The sequence below is a fragment of the Vidua macroura genome, chromosome 13, assembly GCF_024509145.1.
Source record: "Vidua macroura isolate BioBank_ID:100142 chromosome 13, ASM2450914v1, whole genome shotgun sequence".
In the NCBI taxonomy this organism is placed as follows: Eukaryota; Metazoa; Chordata; class Aves; order Passeriformes; family Viduidae; genus Vidua; species Vidua macroura.
Window position 1 is genome coordinate 15614306 of NC_071583.1, and position 22310 is coordinate 15636615.

At 45.6% G+C, this 22310-nt stretch overlaps 2 protein-coding genes across 2 annotated transcripts in view; one reads left to right on the forward strand and one right to left on the reverse strand.

Annotated features, from left to right (window-relative positions):
- SFMBT1 (Scm like with four mbt domains 1) overlaps window positions 1-17315 on the reverse strand; it is a 65882-nt gene extending 48567 nt beyond the window's left edge. The window contains exon 1 of the mRNA XM_053989275.1: window positions 17175-17315. The gene's annotated coding sequence lies outside the window, so the exon portion shown is untranslated. The remainder of the gene's footprint in view (window positions 1-17174) is intronic.
- LOC128814108 (basic proline-rich protein-like) lies at window positions 16099-18964 on the forward strand. Its single transcript, XM_053989689.1, has 3 exons — window positions 16099-16355; window positions 17070-18025; window positions 18618-18964. Exons 1-3 carry the CDS (start codon window positions 16099-16101, stop codon window positions 18962-18964), a joined length of 1560 nt encoding a protein of 519 aa, XP_053845664.1.
- The last annotated feature ends 3346 nt before the right edge of the window (window positions 18965-22310 follow it).

Here is a 22310-nt window from a genome sequence, read left to right on the forward strand (position 1 = left end):
AATCAGTCACGGCCAAGCAGCTGAAAAGGGCACCTGACACATTTATGTGGAGGGAGCTGCACAGCTCAGGGGATTTGGCAGACATTAAAGCTCACCTAGAAGTGCTCCCCAGCTGGAGCAGTGTCAGGATCGCCCCTGGGCACTCAGTGCAGGCTGGGAGCTCTCCCTGTGTGAGCTGGGCTGAGCACAGAGAAGGTGTGAGAGGAAACCTGGCACTAAGGCAGCTCTGACAGAGGCAGAGGAAGCCCTGCAGGTCAGGCAGCCCCAGGCTGGCAGCACAGGGCAGCTCAGGATGGGAGGTCAAGAGCCACTGATGGTGTCTGTACACTAACACAAAGCAAGGCAGGTACCACAGGGCAGTGACAACAGCCCATTGCTCCCTGCATCCTTCATCCTGGCCAGAAATGGGCTCCACTGACAGCAAAAACAACCCCTTTCTGTTCTAACTAGAAGAGACAAATGGGTTTGCTGCAGTTACATACACAGAGCAATGCCTGAAATGCTGCAGCAGCCAAAACCAGGGGTTTTTGTAAACATTTTTTCTTGTCTGGTGTCTCAAAGAAAAGATTGTTATGGAAGGTCTTTGAGCAACAAAGAATAGGCAGGTATCAAAAATGGATCATTACATTTGGTGTATTATGTGCACATTAAACCAAGGCCACCCCGCTCCAGGCTCTCACTCTGGCAGCCTGTTATTTCTGGGACATACTGTTAACTCCAGTCCTTCCAGGCACTGCCCCTTCCCTGATCAAGACTCAATCTCTTTCCTCCAGCCACAGCTTTCTGTAACACTCTTTATCTTGTACCCAAAATCATACCGATAGCATGAACGAGCAAACATGAATTTTCTATTTTCCTCATGTCACTTTGTATAATTTTTAAGGGTTTCTTGTATTTGGGTAGATAAAATCTTGTTTTATTCTAACACAATATTCTATTTCAGTTCTTAAAACCTGATAGGAAACCCACAAAAATACAGAAGGCACAATAAACCTCTTATCTGCTGCAACTCTGAACTAATGTTACTGCAAACTTTGTACTATTTTCATGACAGGACAAATAGTTTCAGCCTTTTTATTTATATAAAGTCTGCAAAGGCTTTGTCATTCTGCAGGGGAGATTGTGGCAAGAGGAGAAAGTGGTAAATTAGTAAAAGCTTGATTTTCCAATATTAATCTATCTAGCATGATTATAGTGTCCACATTGATGACAAGAGCTTTAGTCTAAGCTCAGTCCACTTTTCAAATAGTTAAATATATACTTTTCAAAATCAGGTAAATATACAATGAAAATTTATCAGCAAACATTAGTTATTGGTATAGCTTCCTACAGAGGACTGTCAAAACTATCTCTTTAGGCTTACAACAATTTATAAAACTGATTATTATGATAAAAATCAGGCTAATGAGCAGCCACATATGAAGTCTTATTGACCAATATAAGGGAATAACAATACAGAGAAATTTAAATAAAGTTCAAGTTAAAAAAATCTTGCCACAAGTTCTTGGTTTACAGTTGATTAGTTATTGAAAGACACAGGGTAACAAGTCATAAGGATCAACTCTGTATTAGCAGATCTGCAGCAGAGTTAAACTATGCCTTTGCAGCTTGCATTTTTTTTTTTTTTTAATTTTCCAAATCACCCTTCCTCAAGTTTTTCAGGGGGAGGAATTAATGCTAGGTTCACTTTCTATTAACTTCCACTTGCTTCCCTGAAGCAAACTGTAGGCAACGGAGAAAGAAAAACATCCCACAAATGTGGGGATTCTCGTAACTCTGTATTTGTAGCATGGAAATGATTCAGCCTGTTGGCAGAGAAGGTATTTAATGACCAAGTCAGCAAAGGCAGCCCTCATCTGCAAGAGCATCTACAGCCTGCAAACACACAGGAATGCCTCATGCATCTCCTTGTACATGGCTTGTGATGAATAAGAAAACAAAACAAAACCACTGCTGAAAGCGAGTGCTGGCAGAAGTGTATCCCCAGCACTGCAGTGACAATAATAATCAGACTTCAGAATTAACAACCACCCATCAAAACTGGGAAGATACAAACATGTGTCAAAGGTATGTCAGAGCATGGGTGACTTATTATAAAAAAAATAAACGAAAAATATCCTACTCACATAAAAGTGGCAGTGGTAAAAAAAGGCAAATTCCTGCTGTGGGGGAAGAGAGCCACCTGTGGGCATGTACAACTGTCCTGTATTCAATCTGTTCTGTACATCATTCTCTGCACTTCTTAGGCACCTACAGCAGGTGAAAACTGCTGAGCCCTGTAACTCTTTCTGTGAGGAAGCATCAGAAACATCTAGAATATATCAACTCAACATGACAGTAGGTTATAGCAACTTTAAAAACAATCTACAAAGACTTTCAACATTCACAGCAGACTACACGAGACCTGCTTAAAGCAGAAAAGTTTGTTATATATTTTATTTTTAGAAGTCTCTACCTTTCCCTTGATGTGGTTTTCTACTGATACTCAAACTTCTCCCCAAGATAGTTCATGAAACACTTGAAAGTATTTACAGTTACAGTAACTGTACATACAGTCTCCAAGTCCCAAACATCTACAATGCAGTTGCATCATTAATTCAATCCATCCCAAAAGTGGGTTTAGATACTATCAGGACCTTCCCTGCAATCCCAGCTCCATGCCCCAGCAACACCAGCCCACTGCCAGCAGCTAATTACCAAACCCATCATAGATGAGGCTCCTCAAAGGACTACAGCCACTTAAAGGCATTTAAAAGCTGCTGTGAAACTTTTAATGCAAGACACGTTTGGCAAAGGCCAGTTTCAGATCGAAGCCCAGAACTTCTCAGTCTGACACAGCTGCCAGGAAACACGTCCTGAGGGAAGGATCCGAGTCACACACAGTGTTTCAATTCATGAAAAGCACTATGAACATGCTTAGGTTCCTCCATTTCTATCTCCCAGCAGATCAGGAGGGAACCAGCAAGCTCATCTCTTGATGAAACAGGTTTTCCACTGACTTTCTCTGAAAGGATTGTGATTTTTTTTTTTTTTTTATAGATTCAAAATGCAAATGCACTGGTGGCAACCTGAATTCAGGAACCTGTTCTCTGAGCAGTGATTACACACTTGCTCTCTCCAGCTGAAAAGAATAGTTGCTTTTAGTTTCTGATTGCATATTTCTAATTATTAGTTTTATCAAAGGAACTGAATTGACGGCACAAGCTATTTTTACAAAAGCAGACAAACAGGACATAAGGTATTCCAGGTAAAAGATGAATAGAGGCAAGAATGTTTTTTTACTAAGAAACCTCATGACATAAGTTTATTCAAGCAATTTTTCTTCAGGCTTGCACACAACATTTAGGCAAAGAACAAGACATGCACATCAATTGCTATAACAAATGGATACTTTATTTATAATAATTCAAAATATTTCCTTAACGGAGAAATTTTTGCACAAAATAATTTATGAAATAATACCACTAATATTTTATCAAGCTATCAGCCTAAAATATTAAATAATTCAAGGAATTTGTAATCCTTATTTCTAGAGTACTGGGAAAGAGGAGTTTTTGAATGGTATTAAGAGCAGAAGAGCATTCAAAAGACATTCTGAAATCTCTCAGCTGTCAAGTTCATGTCCAACCCTCATCTCTATACTCATCTTCATTTTTCTTTTGCCAGTTCCCTCCCACATTTCCTTCCTCACAGCTTCTTCCTCTCCATCAAATCAGGCATTATCCCTGCTTGTGAAACCGAACCAGCTGGAGTTCCTGAAGGAATGAGGTCTGAAGATGGACAGCCTGTCGCCTTCAATCACTCATGAACACCTACGGGCTCTCCTTTCTGACCCAGCTGCAGAGCGGGTTTGTGTGTGCCAGTACCTCACCCTGCTGTAGACAGAATCACAATATTTCTACCATAAAAGCCAGTCTTGATAAAGAAATGCTTTAACTCCAGCCAGGGATTGCCTCACTACCAAGAAGATAGGTGGTCTAACCCAACTCCTGCCATTAGCATAAGACCAAGCTGCTAATTAGCAGAGGAACAGCAGATGTGTATTTACTACAGCACCCATTAGCACAAAACTCCAGAGAGGTTTCTCCAGTTCCCAGACTAATGGGGACCTCGGGCTGTACATCCTATCCAAGGTTTTAGGCACTGCTGTGGATCACTTCACTCTGAAAATCCAGGCCCAAACTGCTGAACTCTGGGAATCAAGTGCTGGATTGGATGTGAGAAGGGAGAACGAGCTGTCCCCGTGCTGCCTCTGGTTCCTCCTGCTGCCTGCAGCACTCGGGCTGACAGGACAACTGCTGCTAGCGTGAGAGAAAAAGGAGAAGCAGCACTTCATTTCAGCCCTTTTTATTTTTTTTTGTCAAAGAAAGATTAGCAAGCAGTGAAGGAAAACTCTCCAGCAAACTGCCTTAAGTAGAATGCTCGTGTGAAATCACACCAACAGACGTCATCCTTTTCGCATCCTCTCCAAAGTGTTTCCCCCAGGAAACTAAATCAATAATCTTAAGCAATAGCAACTGCACACACAAAGCAGGCTGCTTTAAATATAACATGAAAAAGTACTGTTCATGTTGTTTTTAGGATTATGTGTTTTAATTACACCCCTTCGCTCTCCTTCTTGCTTTGTAATTGAATTTTCTTTTATCTTTAGAAGGCTAACTTTATTCACAAGAGGCTGTGGATGGCAGAGTTCAATCCTTTCACTGTAGAGTCCTGAGGTCTCCCACTGCTTTCCAAGATTTTATCCACATTTTGTTTTAAAAGGGTTCCAGCTCAGATTAGCAAATGGGTTTTTAATGGAAATGCATGCATGTCTAGGGGAGGTGCATTATAAGGATAACGTATGAAAACTTCCCTTTTTATCTGAAGGTATCCCAGAAATATCAATGTCCCAAGTTCTATCACAAATCTCTTAGACAAGCCTGCTCAACCAGCAGATATTTACAGGACACACAATTCTGTGTGAAATTACAGATCTGGGTACCATAACATATTTTTCATTCTACCTGTGAGATCCAACAAATCTCACAAAGACAAGCTGGCTTGAATACTCTGCCATTGTGTCAGCAGTACATGCTCCTGGCTTCCTGATGCCCTGACACGACTTCTTGTGTGCAAAAAGAAAATCCCTCTCCAGCTATCATTACTAACCGAGCAGAACCCAGCCACTATTTCAGTTCCACTGCCAGCACATCTCTTAACATTATGTCCAAGCAGAAATAACAAGTGGCTGAAAGCACAGAAATATGGTTCCTTCTCACAGCCTGGATTACTTCATACACTTTAGGTGTTAAAGCAGTACCCGAGCCTTTCAAGTGAAGTTTCATAACAGGCTGAGAAAACATCTCAGAGTAACAAGGCTTTAAATGTGGCACTTTAACTGCAGAAAACTGAGAAAAACATACACACTAGGCTGGCTATAATGCCAGTATAGGTCTTCCTGGATTGATTAATTCCAAGAGACTTCAGGCATCAACATAAATAATCATCATAAGTCCCCTCATACGATCTTGGAACATCTTCAACCAAACATGCTCTTCAAACCCTCTGATGGGGAGCCAAACGGGCACCTATTCTCACTGCAGCCCGTGAGCTGTGCCTGCACTATCCACTGAAACCATCCATGCACTATCCATGCTGTTTTCACTTGCTAAAGCTCCCTTTGAGTCATCTACTGCTCCTTGCACCTGCAAATGGTGATGGCAGAACACAGCTTTCCCCTGATGCTTCCCCTGAACAGAATTACTGTATCACGAGCTGCGCTAAACCATGGCATTCTCTCTCTCTAGGCAATGCCATAAAAATATGGCCTTGCCTTTTTTTATTGCTCATTAACTGATGTGCTCCCTTCTCATTACTCCCTTTGAAAAGTACTGAAAGCTTAAAAAGAAAGGAGAAAAAAAATAAGTAAAGAAAGACAACAGCTTTTAAGTACACATTTTGAATCACAAGAACATTAACAGGCCTACAGGCCTAAGAACAGTTAAAGCACAGGGTTTTAGTAAAGAGCTCACAGTAAGGGATGACGCTCTTATTACCCCAGCATAAGGAATGGTAAAATTACAAGAAAATCCGTTCTCATTTTAAGATTTTTTTTCTTCATGTCTGCTCATACAGAGAGAAAAACAAGACTTGAGCCTAAGGGCTCAAAAGACAGAGTGCAACTGAAAAAGATTTCTCTATTTTTAGGAGTACAATTTCAAAGCTTGATCCTGACAACACTGGAACATTTACACTGTCATAAAAAGTGTTTTCAAAATCATACTTTTTTTTCCCCCACTGAATTATTATTTTTGCAGCCCTTTCCCAGCAAAGTTCAATATGTATTTTTTCAGACATCACTGTGCTGTCATATGCAACCTTGTTTCAGTAATACATACAAAAGAGAGATAATACTCTTCTATTCAAGTTCCACTTCAACTTTTGAATCATTAATTGTGGTCATTAAAACAGAATTTTAATACTGTAGCAGGATGTAATAAAAACAGTGCCTCAGAAAAACCAATGGACACCTTTGTCCTGAAAGCGCTACCTTAAGAAGTTATTTTATGAAGCCTCCTGCATTTTCTTCCCCCATGTCAATATTCTACATCTAAGTGCAGCCCATGGAAGTTCTTTAGAGCTAAACCCACTAGAAATACCTGCATGTATTATTATCACATGCTTCTGCTGTGACATTCAATTTTAAGTATACTCTTGATTAAATGGAAAAGAAAACCGTTCGTCTGGTTGTGTTTAAAAAACACATCTCTGCTGACAGCCCAAGTCTGTTTTGATTTGCTCCCTATAGAAATGGAGCTGCTAGAAAACATTAAGTGGCAAGTGCAGCACTGGATGTAAATTACACCATCTCCACTTAAGTGCTGCCCTCAGCAGCAACCGGAAATTGCACAGCCCAGCACAGCCACAATCGCTCCAGGAGCAACAGGGATGTAAAAAAATGAATTATCAGAGCTCTATGCAAAGCAACAACATCAATTGAGTGAAGAACCGGCCTAGAAAAATACTCCCTAAAAGCTTTCCAAAGCTGAGGTCAACATCTCTGCAACATCTTAACTTTAATTCTCGGTAAGGTACTTTGTTAGCCTTTATGGTTATAAAAAGGGGCTTCTAAACACAAAAGATTAAAAGCTCATTCCCTGATATGAGGGTTGGGCACACCCACAAGAAGTCAGAAAATGAACACAAAACTGCTGAGGTACAGACAAAGAGTGAATGGATTTTTCTAAAGGGTGACAGAAAAACACTCATTAACAGCAAAATGAAATCACTTTTCTTAGTTCAACAATCTCCAACACACTTATTACCTTATAGCAAAGTAAATAATGTGGAATATAAACCCTTTGGATTGTGCCATATTCCCATCCAATTGGGATTAAATGCAAGATGCATTTTCTCCTGTGCCCATCACACAGCTGTGGCCACAAGGCACCGTGGAGCCACCACAAGGAGACTGATTTGATCTTGTTCTTCCAGACCAGGGGTGTTTATTTTGTCCTTTTCCAAACTGAAGCACCCACTGATCTATTCACACCACAGCACGTAGGCTTGGTGTCTGGGAATGCATATCTGAATTACCAGCATTTCAAAAGCTTCACAACCTGGGAACTACAGAATAATATTTTTTAGATGTTGAAAATATCAGTGTTAAATTCCATACCATATGCTGCACAGCAGATCTAGTCAAAGATCACTAAATGGTAACACTTCATTAAATTAAGGTAATTTATCAACCAATTTGTCAAAAAGTAAGAGTTTCAGAAAGCAGAGCACACAATCTGGGCATTAGGGGCAAACCCAAGTCCAGTGATCACCTCAGGTTAGAGGGTGCTTTCATCCAGTGAGACTTGAAATATTGTGGAGCTTCTTCTGGTACATCTCATACTTAAGTATGATTAAGGCTGGTTATAAAGACATGAAATAATGATAGAAAGAAAAAGCTGTTGTTCACAATACCAGGAGGACTAATGACTGTACTGTGTCCTGCTTTTCAAGGGAAGCACATAAACATTAGAGTGCAAAGTTTTAAGACAATACAGAACCACTCAAGAGATAAAAAATAAATGCTGTTTGCTAAGAACTGCAGAAGGATAATAGCAGAAGAAATTAAAGGCAAGATAATAAGACACAGAAAAAGAAATAACCTCACCTATACAATGTGATCTAAATTAGCTACTTCAACTCGGAATTTTGAAACTGTTACAACTAATTCTCTTGGAACATCAATTTCATACTCATTAAGAGCCTCAAGGAATGGAGAAGAAAACAACAAACACTGTACTACAATTCTAGCAATCCAGAGCCCCTTGAGATGGCCTGTAGTGCTAGTGTCAAACAGCCATGGAAATACTAAAAGATGCACAAAAAAAGGGTAAGAAAGAGCACCAGAGGCTTGAAATACTTCTATACTAATAGGGATGGATGTACAACCCAGTTTTATAGCAAAGATAAGAAACACCCACAACCCACAACCAGAAAGAGCACCCCTGTCCAGCACTGCACACACAAGCTCCAGATGGGCTCCAGCATCTTCTGCACAACGCACGAGGTTTCCTTCTTTGAGCTGAACAGTGCAACCGTGGGAGAGCACGAGAGCTGTGCAAAGTCAAAACTAGGATCAAAAAGAACTATGAGGAAAGGTTATTTCCTATTTCTCCTACCACAAGAACCAGAAAACACAGACTGAGCACCTCTTGACATGGCACACAATAAACTGCAGAGCCATAAGGAGGAGTGGATTCAGAAGGGACCAAAGGGGCAGAGAACAGCTCCGAGCCCCGCGTCACCGCAGGCACAGAGCGTGCTGAGCTCTGCTTCACTGCCTCTTATGCTCATCTCCAGAGACTGCTGAGGTGAGACACAAGACCAGGTGTCTGATCTGACACATTATGGCAATTTTTATGATCATCTCAATTTCAGCTAGACTTGAAGCCACTCTTACTCCAGCAATGCAAAGAAATTTCTCAGCCACACCTGCAGTGGATTTTTGTTTCAAATATCACTGCTAAGGTAGAATTTTACACACTGAAGTGGATTTTGCCATGCTCTTTGCCAGATGCATTAAGGTAAGGCAGATAATGAAGAAATCATACACCATTAGTCTTTGAAACCCAAAAGACACTGCTTCATTCAGAGACTTGTCCAGCCTGACCACTGTAACCACTGTGACCCAGCTTTCTAAAACCACACCTCTTCAGAAGCATCAATGCTTCTATTTTTCAGTAATTGATAGAGAGTTGTTATTTTTTTCTGCAATATTATCAACACTCACATTTGCATCTAAGAATGATCAAGACTAACAAAGTACATTTTGATGTCATTACCTACATCACAGCACAAAAGGAAAACATTTATTTAAATTGCCTTAAGTAAAAGCATACTAAACTATGCAACACTGCTATTTCTCAATAACCTAAAAATAGTTCCCAGTAAGATACAACCGCTGTTTGGAAACAAAATATAAAGGCAAAAGATAAATCTGACTATCAAAATAAAAACTTAGATTTACTATGAAAATATCATTTCAGCACTTCTTATTGGATAATCATAAGAATTATAATTTTTGTCAAGTTGCTTTTAGATGGAAATTGAACTTCAATTAGAAATAAAACTGCACTTTAATTGGATAAATGAGTATTCTTACCTTAAAAGCACATACAGAGAAGGCAGAAACAAAAAACAAATATTCTGGTATTCATTAAGTAAGAACATAGAGTTAAACCAAGGAACATTAACATCCATTTAAAAATTTGTAGCTTTTATTGTCACTTTGCCCTTCCAGCTGTTACTCTGCTGTCTTTTTTTTTTTTTGTATGAAGACCAGAAGAAGAAACAACCTTCCCTGATTCTTCAGTTTCCAGTCATTACCTCTTTCTTACATAAGATGAACCAGTAAAAAAATCAAAACCAGACAAAGCAGCTGTTGGACACACTCCCTCTACACTTGCAGTGAGGCTAGAATTATCTAGAACTGGCTTATTATCAAAACAAACTGGACTCATGTGCTTCAACCAAACCACTTCCCTAAATACACTGGTTTTCATTAAGGGGAGTGACAAAATACATGTTTAAATGTGCTAAGGAATAAGTTCAGAATGTAAGATTTGCCTGCAAGAAAAAGGGCAATTCAAAATTAGCCTCCTTCTCCCTCCCCAAAATCAATTTAAAAAGTATAACAAATAACTTACAATATAAAATAATCGCATGAAAAAGAAGACTTTTGCTCATGGCCACTGGACTAAAAAGCCTCACAGCTAAATTGATTGGATTTTGTTTTGCAAAAAGAGGAGAAAAAGCTCCCTGGGAGAGGGAAGATTTCCCTATGCCCGTGCCCATGGTCACATTCATTTAAAAGGAGTTGATTAGCTCGGTTCAATTGGCCAATTAGTGCTATATCTGTAACACTTGTGACTGATCCTGTGCTTGCATTATTTCTTAGGGCCATTAGTTTAACCCTCATGGTAACACTTTAAAGAGCAATGAGCAGAGTTAATCCTGGAAGGAATCACTGCCTCCTTCAATAATTTCTTTTTTAGGCTGTGCATTCTGTGAGTTTTGCTGGCCCAACTGCAAGGAAGCATCTCCATGTTCTCCCCCTGCCTGTCTGCTTGGCATTCCCTACCTGGACATTTCTTTGGGAACCTAATGAGAGGCCCTGTAATTCACTTAAAAACACAATTTGAACAATTCAGTGCTTAACACATTAATGGAGGCATGTTTGGAACGTGACATTAGGAAAAAATAAACACTAATATTTATATATATATATGTGAGGGGAAGCCTATGTCTATAATACATACCACTAGCATTTTTCCATACTGCTGTGTAACACCACAGCTTTTTCAGCACCATGTCCTCATTCAAAGTTATTGGGCACTAAAGCCAGCATTGGCCTCCTTTCAAAAGTTGCTTCGATACCAAAGATACTCTCAAAAACCCACTGTGGTTTCAGACAAAGCTTTACAGTATAACAGAGTTTCATAGTCCTTAGATTTAAAATTTTTAAACTTTTTTTTTTATGATTTCAAGACAAATAAGTTTCTTTTTTTAAACCAGAGGCCATGGCTCCCTGTGCAGAGAGCACAGTGCATGCTTGAGCTGCAAACGTGCACATTACTACAGCTCCAGAGGAGGTGGGGAATCCTAAATGGATTTCATTCAGTCAGGCAACAAAAAGAAAAAATATACCATATAATAAAAAAATAAATTGTACATTTGTATGTATTTTCCCAGGTCAAGAGATCACAAAAAAGATAAGAAATGCCAGAGCATCACCTGCTCCAGCACAAAGAGGTGAGACACCCACAGGACTCGCAGAGCCATTTGTAATAAATGTGCACCCAGCATCAGAGGGGAAGTGCCTTCACTTCCTGACTTGATTGGTTTCTTCTGGAAACAATGACAAATCTGAAGGTGCTATTTATGGCTTTCTGTCACCCATTGCCAGAAGAAATAGTGACTACAGCCTCTAAGTGCATCAAGACAGTGTTCATCTTCTCCAATCCACTTGATATCTACCTCAGGATCACTGCTGCAGTCCCTCACATCCTTGAAAAGGATTAAGTGACAAACAGCAAAACCTTGCAGGGTTCCCCACCACCACCATTATTTTCAACCAATGACCCAATTCTGCAAGACAGAGCACCTCTTGAGATATGCTGAGAGCCCTCATCTCCAATCAGCCAAAATGGGAGAGGAGGTCACTCAGCCCTGCATCATTTGCTCTTAAAGAAAAAAATAATCCAAGATGCATCTCTTCTCTCACTGATCAGTACTCTCAGAGAATCTCAAAGCTGGTTTAATAGCTGCATCATTTTTAGATAACATCACATTCCACTAATCTCCTTCTCAACTCATCTGTTTGAAGAAAGAGATCATTTCTGTAGTGAACAGAAGTGTCCTGAAGTGTAACAGCAAATAAACCAGTGTAAATGAAGTGCCACAGCAATATAAACAATGACCTTGAAAACCAGAAAACTGCTGCTCAGGATGACTCTAGGGACAACAATCACATTTTAAATGTCCACATAATCTGAACAAATTGCTGAGATTACCTCTGTAGCTACAACTCACCTGCACTGTAGGTAAAAGCATCTGCAACCTGTCCATGTTCCATATCCCAATGGGTAGAAAAAACAAAACAAAATATATGGCTCCCACCAACTTTAAGTGAAGAGAAAACTCTTACTTGTACATTATTTACCACAAGTAATCCATGCAGCAAAAAACTCGTGTCACTTAAGGATGCTCCGTCTTATAAAAAAACAACATTGAAAGAGCAGAAATCCCAGTACCAGAGCGAGGCATTACAGAAGAGATGGTTGTGCTACTGCAAACCTCACTGAAGCCCTTCCTACTTCAGGTTTTAACATTATTGCTTACCTGGTTATCCTAGCAAACAAGGCTCATTAGATCAACATGGAATACCTGCATGTGTGCAGTTCTTTGCCTCTCCTCTCAGGACTCTTCCCCAAACCAAGTCAACAAAACATGACTGAGGGTCTGGGGTTTCTGTGGCACCAAGATCCAACAAATGGTGTACTAGGATGCTTATTTTCACAGGGAAAATAAATCTGAATATCACTGTCTCCATTGAGAGATGAATGAAGACATCCCAGACAACCCACAAGACATAAAGGAAGGGAAAAAGGAGGGGCAGACAGATGAAGAAAGAGACCTGGGGACCTGGGCTTCCTTGGTCGTGTGGCACCCAGGCCTTCTTTATTTGCACAATTCCCAGCTGAACACTCCTCAGTGGTGTCTGTGGGTGACAATTGAACACTCCCAAGCCAAACAAAGCAGAGAAATACCCTGAAGACTTATGGCTTTCCATCTTCAAAGGTTATTAAAGCATTCCCCTACCACTCAGGAACCACCATGCAGCTTTGCATTAGTTAAAATTCACTAATTTCCCAGAGACGTGGAGAGTCACCTGGAGAGTCCCACCTGATCAGCACAATATCTTGTTCCAGCCCAAGTTCACACCCTCCCTTCTCACAGGGGAACATTTAAACTATTCAAACATGTAATTCCCCTAAGAGATACCCTATTAAGAATGCAGAGAAAAATTCATGTTGTAATGCTTTAATTCTACAGACCAGCCTTTACTAGAAATACTTAAAAAACCATAATCTCACCCATAATTAGGGGCAAAACAATGATGATAATTGTTACGATGATTACTATTATTATTATTACTACTATTACTATTATTACTATTGCTGCTATTATTATCATATGACCACCACCAATCCACAAAGATTGCCAGCAAAGTCTGGGAAAAAAGGAGGAAAAATCAACACAGATACAAAGTGAACAGAAAATGTGTGTCTCACATGCACAAAATCTAACTTAAAAAAATGTATTTATATTCTGTACCCTGGGAACCAAAACTATTTTAAAATCAAAAGAGCACTAATTAGCATCTCAATGCTTCTTTCATAGGTTTTATCAATATAAAGAAAACTTCACGCAGCAGAAAGAATTATGTATTAAAGTCAGAAAAATATATAATTACAATAAAATACCATTGCACTGGTGTCATGGCTTTAAAAATCATAGGATACTAATATAAATTTAAGATAAAAATTTACTCTCATTTTTGACTTTTTCTGAACTTCACGAATGTGAACTGCTAAATGTCACATTCAGGACATTTTCAGGATCTCACACACTAACAGAGTGTTTGCCTTCAGCACCATTTCAACAAGCATTTGAATAAAAAAAAAAAAAAAAAATCAACCCCTTCCCCTTTATTCTATCCCTTGACTTTTCAAGTAAGAAAGTAATCCTGAGAGGGAGAACCCCCACGACCTTAAAAGCTTTAAATAACACCCACTTCAAGTTTAAACATATGACCTAAAACTTAAAAGACACTTCCCAAAAGCAAAAGGAAAGGAGCACAAAGTCCAGTCCACTACCAGCAGCAACACTGATGCTCCAAGAGACCAAAACAAAGATGACACATAAAATTTGCTAATCATCAAGCAAGATTAGTCAGATGAACAACACAAAAGAAAGCTGTTATAGGTCCAGAAAGCATTTGTAACTTGCACAGGCCACATTGTTTCAAGTCAATGACCAATCCATAAAACACAGAATTGCACACTTAAAAAGCCAAGAAACCAAATCCCAAGTCAATTCTGTAGCATTAAGGCTGCCATGTCATTATAGGAACAATGGATGTAATGCAAGCCCTGTGGTTTTAGACACTGGAAGCTCTTTCCCCAAAATGCCCCTTGCTAAGCACCTCCAGGTTTAATTTTCCCATGCCCTTAAAGGACACTGTAGTGGATTTAACATGAATCATTCCACTGTCAGCGTGTTCGTGTAATTAAGTTGCCACGTGCCTCAAGTGCATCACTTGTAGGACAATTACTTAAGTCAAGCCAGCACCCAATGCCTGTATTGATGTCTGCATCACTGCATGATGATCATGCCATGGCCAGACTCCACAACTGGAAGCACAGCAATGATGTTAAGGTGAATTCCAAATACGGTGGAGTCAAAAGGCAACCACAACGGAAAGGTTGTGGTCTACAGTTGTCACTGGTCTGCCACGAAATGACAAAAAAATCCCCTGAAAAGTGTTACCAAAACATACCATGGCACATGTTGTTTTTGCAGTACTCACTAACATCTTCCCCAAGAGGCAGTAAAGGGCTCCCAGAATATAAAGATCACACCATGCAAACTCTATCAGTCATTAACGTGTCAGTTTACACTTAATCCACCTTTTCCACCCAGCAATTGCTTACGAGATTTGCCAGGTTTAAGAATCAGATAAAATAACTCAATGCCAGCAAATTAATAGTACAGGGGGGAAAAACCAGCAAAGGAAAACCCATAAAGATCAATAACTACAGAGATCTGCCACTGTTTCCCTGCTCTCTGCCTTGCACTGCTGTCTCCCGTGGGAAGGAGCATGTCAGCTCTAACGTGACAGGATCCTGAGGTGTCCCAGAGTAAGTGCCAGCCACAGACACACCAAACAACAGCAAAGCCATTCTCCCAACACTCCCACGCCATCTCCTAACTGTGAGTCATTGAAAAAGGCAGTGAGAGCAGTTTTATTTGGTTGTCCGTCTTGTCCATAAGCATCTTCCCAACAAAGGTTCTGGGAAGAACCAGATTTCATTCTCATCACTCAATCACGGCAACAATTCACAAACCAAACTCAAAAGAGGAAGTGGCTGTATTGAAGGCAGGAAGGCCACTAAGCCTTCTCCCTAGAGATGATCTTTTAGATAGACAGATACTTTTTAACTTTTTTTTTTAAGTTGTAAAATCCATGTCAGCACCACCTACCACACAATAAACCTCGGCTTTCAGTTAATTATCTATTTTTATCTTCACATTGATTTACTTAGTCCTAGCAGTTGGCTATTTTGAAACAGTAATCACAGACCGCAGCCAGACCAGGAATCCATCCTGCTGGATGCTGTAGATGTACAAGTTACAGCCCCACTCCCGAAGGAGCAAGACTTCTTGCAATTAATAACTTCTCTTACAAATCAGATGTTTCTGACCAGTTGACACACATCACAAACCCTACATAGGTTGCAACAATGGTATTTCTGAAGTTACAAGGTGGGTTATCATTTCTCCAGCATGAGTTTTGGCGGTGCACCTTATATTCTGCCTCAGGGAACTGTTCGCTATGGTAACCTCCTGGGCTACTGACAGCAGCCGGCTCCCACGAAGGAAGGAAGGTACAGCAAAGAAGCTGCAAGTTAGGCCTTTTCTTCTGCTGCAAAACCTCTTCCACCAGAATGCTGCTGTCAGAGTGTGAAACTGACAGACAGGAGGGTTACCATGTACAACCTTTTTATAGTGGCAACAAGTTTCTCCAAAGTAGATATAATTGTTTCGCTAAAGCACGCATGTGACTGTGAAACAGACATCACTGGCCTATTTCTCAATAAATAAGGGCCTTGCAGAACTGCAATAGCGAACGCAGTTACTAATTCACAATTAACTGCCCGCGCTGTTTTTCTTCTCCTTTCATTATTTCCACTGTGTAGGGGGGGGGGGGGGGGGGGGGGGGGCTGGGAGCAAGTTTGCAAAAGCCACAGACGGAAAACTTGCTCAGTCCTTCCGATGCGGGCATTCCGCCCTCCCGCTTCCAGCCGGCGCTGCCCGGGCGGGAGCCCTCCCGCAGCCACTGCCCCGGCGCCGCTCCCTCCCCAGCCCGAAGTTGGCGTCCCGGGGCATCCCCGGCGGCCGCCCGGGCAGTGTCACCGGCGCCCGATTTACGACTTCAGGTGCAGGAGCGGCGGGCAGCGCAGACCGACTCCCCGAGAGACAAAGGCTGCGTGTCGCTCGCCGGAGCGCCGCCGGGCGCGGAGCCGCCGGAGGTGCGGAGCGGCGGCGGCGGGCGCGGCGCGCACACAATGCCCGGCCCCGCGGCAGCGCAGGCCCCGCAGCGCGGGCGGCGGCGCTGCGGGAGAGCCGGCGGCGCGGCCGCGGAGGCGGCGCCCGCCCCTCTCCCCCCACACCCACCCACCCAGCCCGACCGGGAGGCGAGAGCCGCTCGCTGACGGGCCACTTGACGGGGACCGACGCCAGCCGCTGCCCCGGGCGGGACGCGCGCCGCGCCGAGCGGAGCGCGGCCGCGCCCGGCGGGGGTGCGGAGCGGAGCGGCGCGGGGTTTAAAGGTCCCCTTCCACCGCCATTTTGAGGGGGAGGGGGGCGAGCGAGAGGCGCTCGGTGGGCTCGGCCCCCCGCGGGCGCGGGCAGGGACCGGCCCCGCCGGGGCGGCGGCGCGGCGCGCACAAAGTTCCCGCGGGGGCCGGGCGCGTCCTCGGGCGGGCGCGGGGCCGGCCGGGAGGGCAACTTCGGCCGAGCGCGCCGCGGGACGCCGCGGGCCCCTGGCGGGAGCGCGCAGAGTTGCGCGCGGGCAGTTGCGCGGCGGCGCCCGGCCAGCCCCGCGCATCGCTCCTCGGCGCGGCCGAAGGCGCGTCCCCCCCGCGCTGCCGCTGCCGCCTCCCCGCCGCGCTCCGCCTGCCTCTTCCCTCCTCCTCCTCCTCCTCCTGCCTCGCCGCCTTTTTCCCGCATCCAAACTTCGTGAGCCCGGAAAAACCCTCCGGGCCCCGCGCCCCGCCGGCAAAACGCCCCCAACAGCTGCGCCCCGTACCGCTCCGCCCGCGCGCGGGCGCCGCCGCCGCCCGCCTCACCTGCGGGGAGTTTTTCCAGCCCTGCGCCGCTGCCGGGGCTCGGGCTCCCCGGCGCTCCGCTCACTGCCTCATTCCAATATGGCACGGCCCGCCAGAGCGCATGCGCCCGCCGCCCGCCCGCCTGCCTCCCCCCTCCCGCCCCTCCGCCCTCCCCTCCCCTCACGGCTTTTCGGGCGCTCCGGCTCCCTCCTGCCGCGGGCGCGCCGAGCCCGCCGCCGCCGCCCGCCCGGCCCCGCGGGGTCCGGCCCCGACCCCGCCCCCGCCGCGCTGCCCCGGGCTGCTGCCCCCGGACACCTGCTCCCGCCGCGCCGGGGGCAGCGCGGGCTCGGCCGCCGGTAACGGGACGCGCCGCCGCCGCGACTCTGCCGGGGCGGGGCGGGCGTCCACGCCCTGCCCGGGCGCCGCGGGAAGGGACGCGGCCCGGCGGGCGAGCGGGCGGCCGGTGCCTGCCGCGGGATGCGCGGTCCCGACTCCATCCCCCCCGCCCCGGCGAGGATTTAGCCCCCTTTCCCTCGGAAAGAACCGGCCCCGTCGGTCGGGGCGCGGGGACCGGCGGTTCCCTCCCCCCCGCGGGGCCGCGCAGCCGGCGGGGCCGCGCCAGCGCCGCAGTTGGCGGGGAGCGGGCGGGCGGCACCGGCCGTGTCGTCCCCCCCACCCAGGGCGGAGACCGGCGCCCCGCGCACTCGCCGCCGCTGCCCGCGGCGCAGCGAAGCGAAAGAAAAAGGAAGCGGGTTGTGCAACACCGCGCTCCTGCCCGTGCGGCGGGGACGGAGGGGAGGAAAGGGAGAGCCCCCCGCCCCGATCCTCACAGCCGGTCCGCACCGAGGCGGTGGCCGACAACGAGCACGCCGGTCGGCGGGGGACAGCGGGAACAGAGCGCGAAAAGCTTTTGCGCTCCCCGGGAGCGCATCCGCCCGCCGGCGGCGGCGGCCGGAGACGGCGGCGGGAGCGCTGCGGCCGCGCTCCGCTCCGCTCGGCGCCGGGAGGGACGCGCTCCCGGGCCGCGGGCTCTCGGCCGGCTCCCCCAGCCCGCGGGCACCGGGGCTTATCCGTGCGTACGTGCCCTCGCGTCGTGCTGGACACCAGTTGCTACCGACCCGAAATGAATGTTCGAGGCGAAGAGCAGGCGGATGGAGTGAGCTGCATGGTTTGTCTCTGGAGCAAAGAAGTGCCAACAAATAAAGAGAGCGGCAGTGCCGGAACGGCGGGCAGGAAGAACGAATGGAGCCATGAACTTGCTCATTACGCATCCAGCGGGCAGATCGCTCACACCGCTCTGCGCGCCGCGGCACGGCGGAGACGCGCCGGGCTCCCATTACTCCTCAGCGATGCGCTGCGATGCCAGGCAGGACGGAGCCAGCCACGCAGCTCCTCTCGCAGGAGAGATGCTGCTCTCCACGAGGATAAGAAACCTCCGTTTCTCACTGGCTTGAAGTAAAAAAGCGAAGACGTTTCCCGTGGCGCTCGGGAGGGAGCACAGCGCGCCCGCCGCCCGGGACAGCGGGGCCCGCGCCCGGCAGGAGCCGCCCCGGGGCTCGCGGCGCTGCCCAAGGACGGCCCCCGCGGGGCTGGAGCGCTTCTTGCCCGCGGTTCCGTTTCCCGGAGCGCCGGCCCGCCCGCTCCCGCTGCCGTTCCCGCCGAGGCCCGGGCCCTCCGCTAGAGGGGGGTCTCGCCATGCCGATCCGCAGGGCCCCGCCGAGCGCTCCCGGCCCGGCACCGCGCAATTAACTGTTCAAACGAAACCGCTGCCGCACCGCCTAATTGAGTCCCAGCAGACACCGCCCGCGTAACCGAGCGCCGCTCCAGGCAGCCCCGGGCCAGCCCGGCCAGGCTCCGTGAGTGCCCCGGAACATCTCCGCGGCCACCGCCAGGCACGGCAGCCACCCCCTCCCCTAAGCACAGCCGCTAAGAAACTGAGGACTTGTTCTGCAAAAGCCCCAAACTGGTGTGCAACAGGAAGAAAACCTCAAAAGTCAGGTATCATAAACTTCACAGGCTGACAAGAGCAAGAAGCACGCCCTTCCAGACTGCTCGGCGATCCTGGAAATGAGTTCCTTTCCGTAGAGAAAGAAACGTGACCCACCAGTCTGATCCGTGAAACATCTAAACGATCTTCTATGTCCAATTAATCGTCAGTCACAGAAGGACACCTGTTTACAGAACCTTCGCCTGGCCAGCTCCATGATACTTTGTGTCATCTGTGGTGATTTGGAGGTTAAAAAAGCACGGAAAGGAGGTGGAATCTTGGTGGACCTCCTGGCATGTTAGCAAACTCCTGAAACACGGGGCTAACACACTGCAAATACGCATTTCATCACACGGGGAGATTAAATCTCCTTATATCCTCTTTGCAGGAATGGCAATTTGTGAGAAACCCAACACCATTTTATTATCCAGTTTGGAGGATGAACTGGGTAACTAAGCTGCCATCAGACAGACAAGGTGCCTTACTTTTACCTTCAAGGCTTCTCTAGCATCCACTTTTCTGAAACTAGAAACTTTCTAAATTCCAGTGTAAATGTATTCACTACCAATTTATATCCATTAGGTCTTTACCATTTTGCCCTTTGAATTAAATAACTTTGCTTCTCTGATACTTCCCTAAAATGTCCCTATAAATAAAAATTACATCATCCATTCTCAGTCTTTCTGCTTTGCTTTAAATCTTCTCTCCAAATAGGATTTCCACTCCTCCAGCATCCTTTTATGCCTTCTACCCTGTGTGCAGTGTTCTAAACAAGGTCTTAACAACTGCCTTGTACCACGATATTAATATCTCACCTCTCCTGAAAACACCTCACTCAATGCATCCCAGAATACATTTGCATTTTTAAGATCACATTACAGTGGCATCATAGTTATCCTACAACCAATAACGTGCCTGGATTCCTCCTCATGTAATCTCACATTTGATGAACCTCTGAGCTCACTCGCAGTTATTCTAATTAATCTTTAAGTGCATGACTTCTTGTTATTACATTCCAACCCATTTCTGGTACTCCAGGCAATAGATCAATTGTGCTAGAGCAGTTTAATATTCTTAAAAATATGCATCTTGTCCTATTTTTAAGATTATTTGCCATTCAGCCTGCTCAGAGGTTTCCCCTTTTCCAGCAGCTCACTCTGCAACCTGTCCACTCTTTTGGCCACATCAGGAAGGTGGCAAACGTTGTCCCTGTAAAGCAGCCTGCTCCTGGGCTTCCCTGAAACATCCTGGCTCCAGACTGCCCACAAATTCCTCAGTATGTCCCATTTCTTCAACCAAACCTATCCCTGGCAACACATGAATCTCCAAGAACCACAATGGTTCACCTGTTTCCCTACAACCTCTCACTGTTTTGGCACTTGTTTCTGTTTTGGTGCAGACTGTGGTAGGCCATTTCTTCTACAAAATTAAACCAGAATGCTTCATGCAAAATAAGCCACATGTCTTTTGGGAACCTCCTGATCATTAAAAACTAGTTTTCCTTGTTTATGTTAAGTGATTAATAAGGAATCCCAAATTTTCACACATATTGTTAGCATCACACCACCTTTTCCTTCAGTTGTTCTCTCATGTTAGGGAAGACCTGTTTTGAAGCTGAAGTGTTCAAGCTGTGTGAACAGCATTAGATAATCAGTAGCCAGGTTCAAGTGCCAGCCAGTTTCTCTGAGCAGAGCTTTCTGCTCCTTTCAGTGAAACATTCAGTTTGCCTTTGTTTTGCAACATTAATTAGCACCACACTCCTATAGACTGCAAGTGCCAAGAAGTCCCTCTGAACTTTTTTGTGCATAGACAGCAGGCTCCAGCTGTACATCCCTGCACTGAGAACAGGACTGGTGTGGGTTTGCAGTTCTGTGCTCATACTCAAATGAAATTCATGGAACAGAGCATTCTCCTCCAGTGAAGTGGGGATAATTAATTTACAGGAACACTGTGTCTGTGGGAGCAAAATGCAGAGAAGAATGCTTTGAGTTACAGATATATTTATTCAAATTAGTTACAAGCTGGTTAAAAGCTTTTGTCCCAACCTATAGGGTAGATTTGATTGAATAAAGGCTGTGAGACATATGAAGAGCATGTATTTGTCTTACTGGAATTACTATCTGCATCTTATATAGGGCATCCAAGAGTGCTTCTGAAATCCTTGGACCTCTTGTGACCTTCATCTGCAACCCAGCTCATTAATGGGGCAGAAGTTGGTGTTTGTGGAGGAAACAGGGCCCTTACAAGAGCTGCAGGGCAAATCAGCACTGCCCAGGATGCCCAAAGCTGAGCTGAGACCCAGCCCAGTCAGTCTGACTCTCCACAGAGAGCTGGGCACAGTGGCTTGAACTCAAGAAGTTTTCCATAGCTACAGGGACTTCCTCAGCAAATGCTGTTGATCTTCAGCTGTTAGCTTAGAACTCCATGTCTTCTTCCAAAATGTACAGTATTCTACTGCAGTGTTAAAGAACATTTGCCAAGGGCTCTTTAACCTTCAATGCTCTCCACAGCTTGTACTTCTGGGACAATAACCAGAGACGTGCACTGAAGTATTTGCAGTTGCCATTTCTGTGGCCAGTGGATCAGACTAACTCTAACCCAAAGGATAAGCTCCTGTGGGGGACTGAGTGACACCCCTGGACTTCTGCTTTGCTCTTCCTGTTTTCAGACTTTGGTTGGCTTGAAAATTATAGCACTTTTAGTGCTGGTGAAAGGCTCATCTGCCAGCCCTGTGAAAGACAATCAGTTCATCCTCTAAGGAACCCTAATGCAGGCACAAAGGAAGAGCCACCTGGACTCTTCCTTTTGCTGTTGCTGGTGGCACACGAGGTGGTGCAGATCAGACCATCCAGCCTCTCAGTGGCCTTGTTGAAGATGCCCCTGCCATTAGCAGCAGGTGCCAGGTGTGCCAGCAGGGCATGGTGTGGACACTGGGGATGTTAATAGTTACTGAGGCAACACCTTCTTTCAAATATTAGAGACAGTTCTCTTTCAAAGGCATTCTGTTGGCATGCAGATATGCTTGAGCAGGTTCAGCTGTAGGATGAGGGGAGGAAACAGATCCAAGTGATGTGCTCCATACCTTCCCCAGCTGCCTGCTTTGTGATTTAGAGACTTTAGATTTGGCTCAAGAAGGCTTCAGGGCACTCCATTTTAGTGATTTTAGGTAA

Excerpts from the sequence above, each read along its gene's own strand:
- LOC128814108 (XM_053989689.1), top strand. The coding sequence starts at position 16,099 with ATGCGGGCATTCCGCCCTCCCGCTTCCAGCCGGCGCTGCCCGGGCGGG. Across the intron at positions 16,356-17,069 it reads CGGGCGCGGAGCCGCCGGAG|CCCGGAAAAACCCTCCGGGC; the intron begins GTGCGGAGCGGC and ends AAACTTCGTGAG. Across the intron at positions 18,026-18,617 it reads GGCCGACAACGAGCACGCCG|CGAAGACGTTTCCCGTGGCG; the intron begins GTCGGCGGGGGA and ends GAAGTAAAAAAG.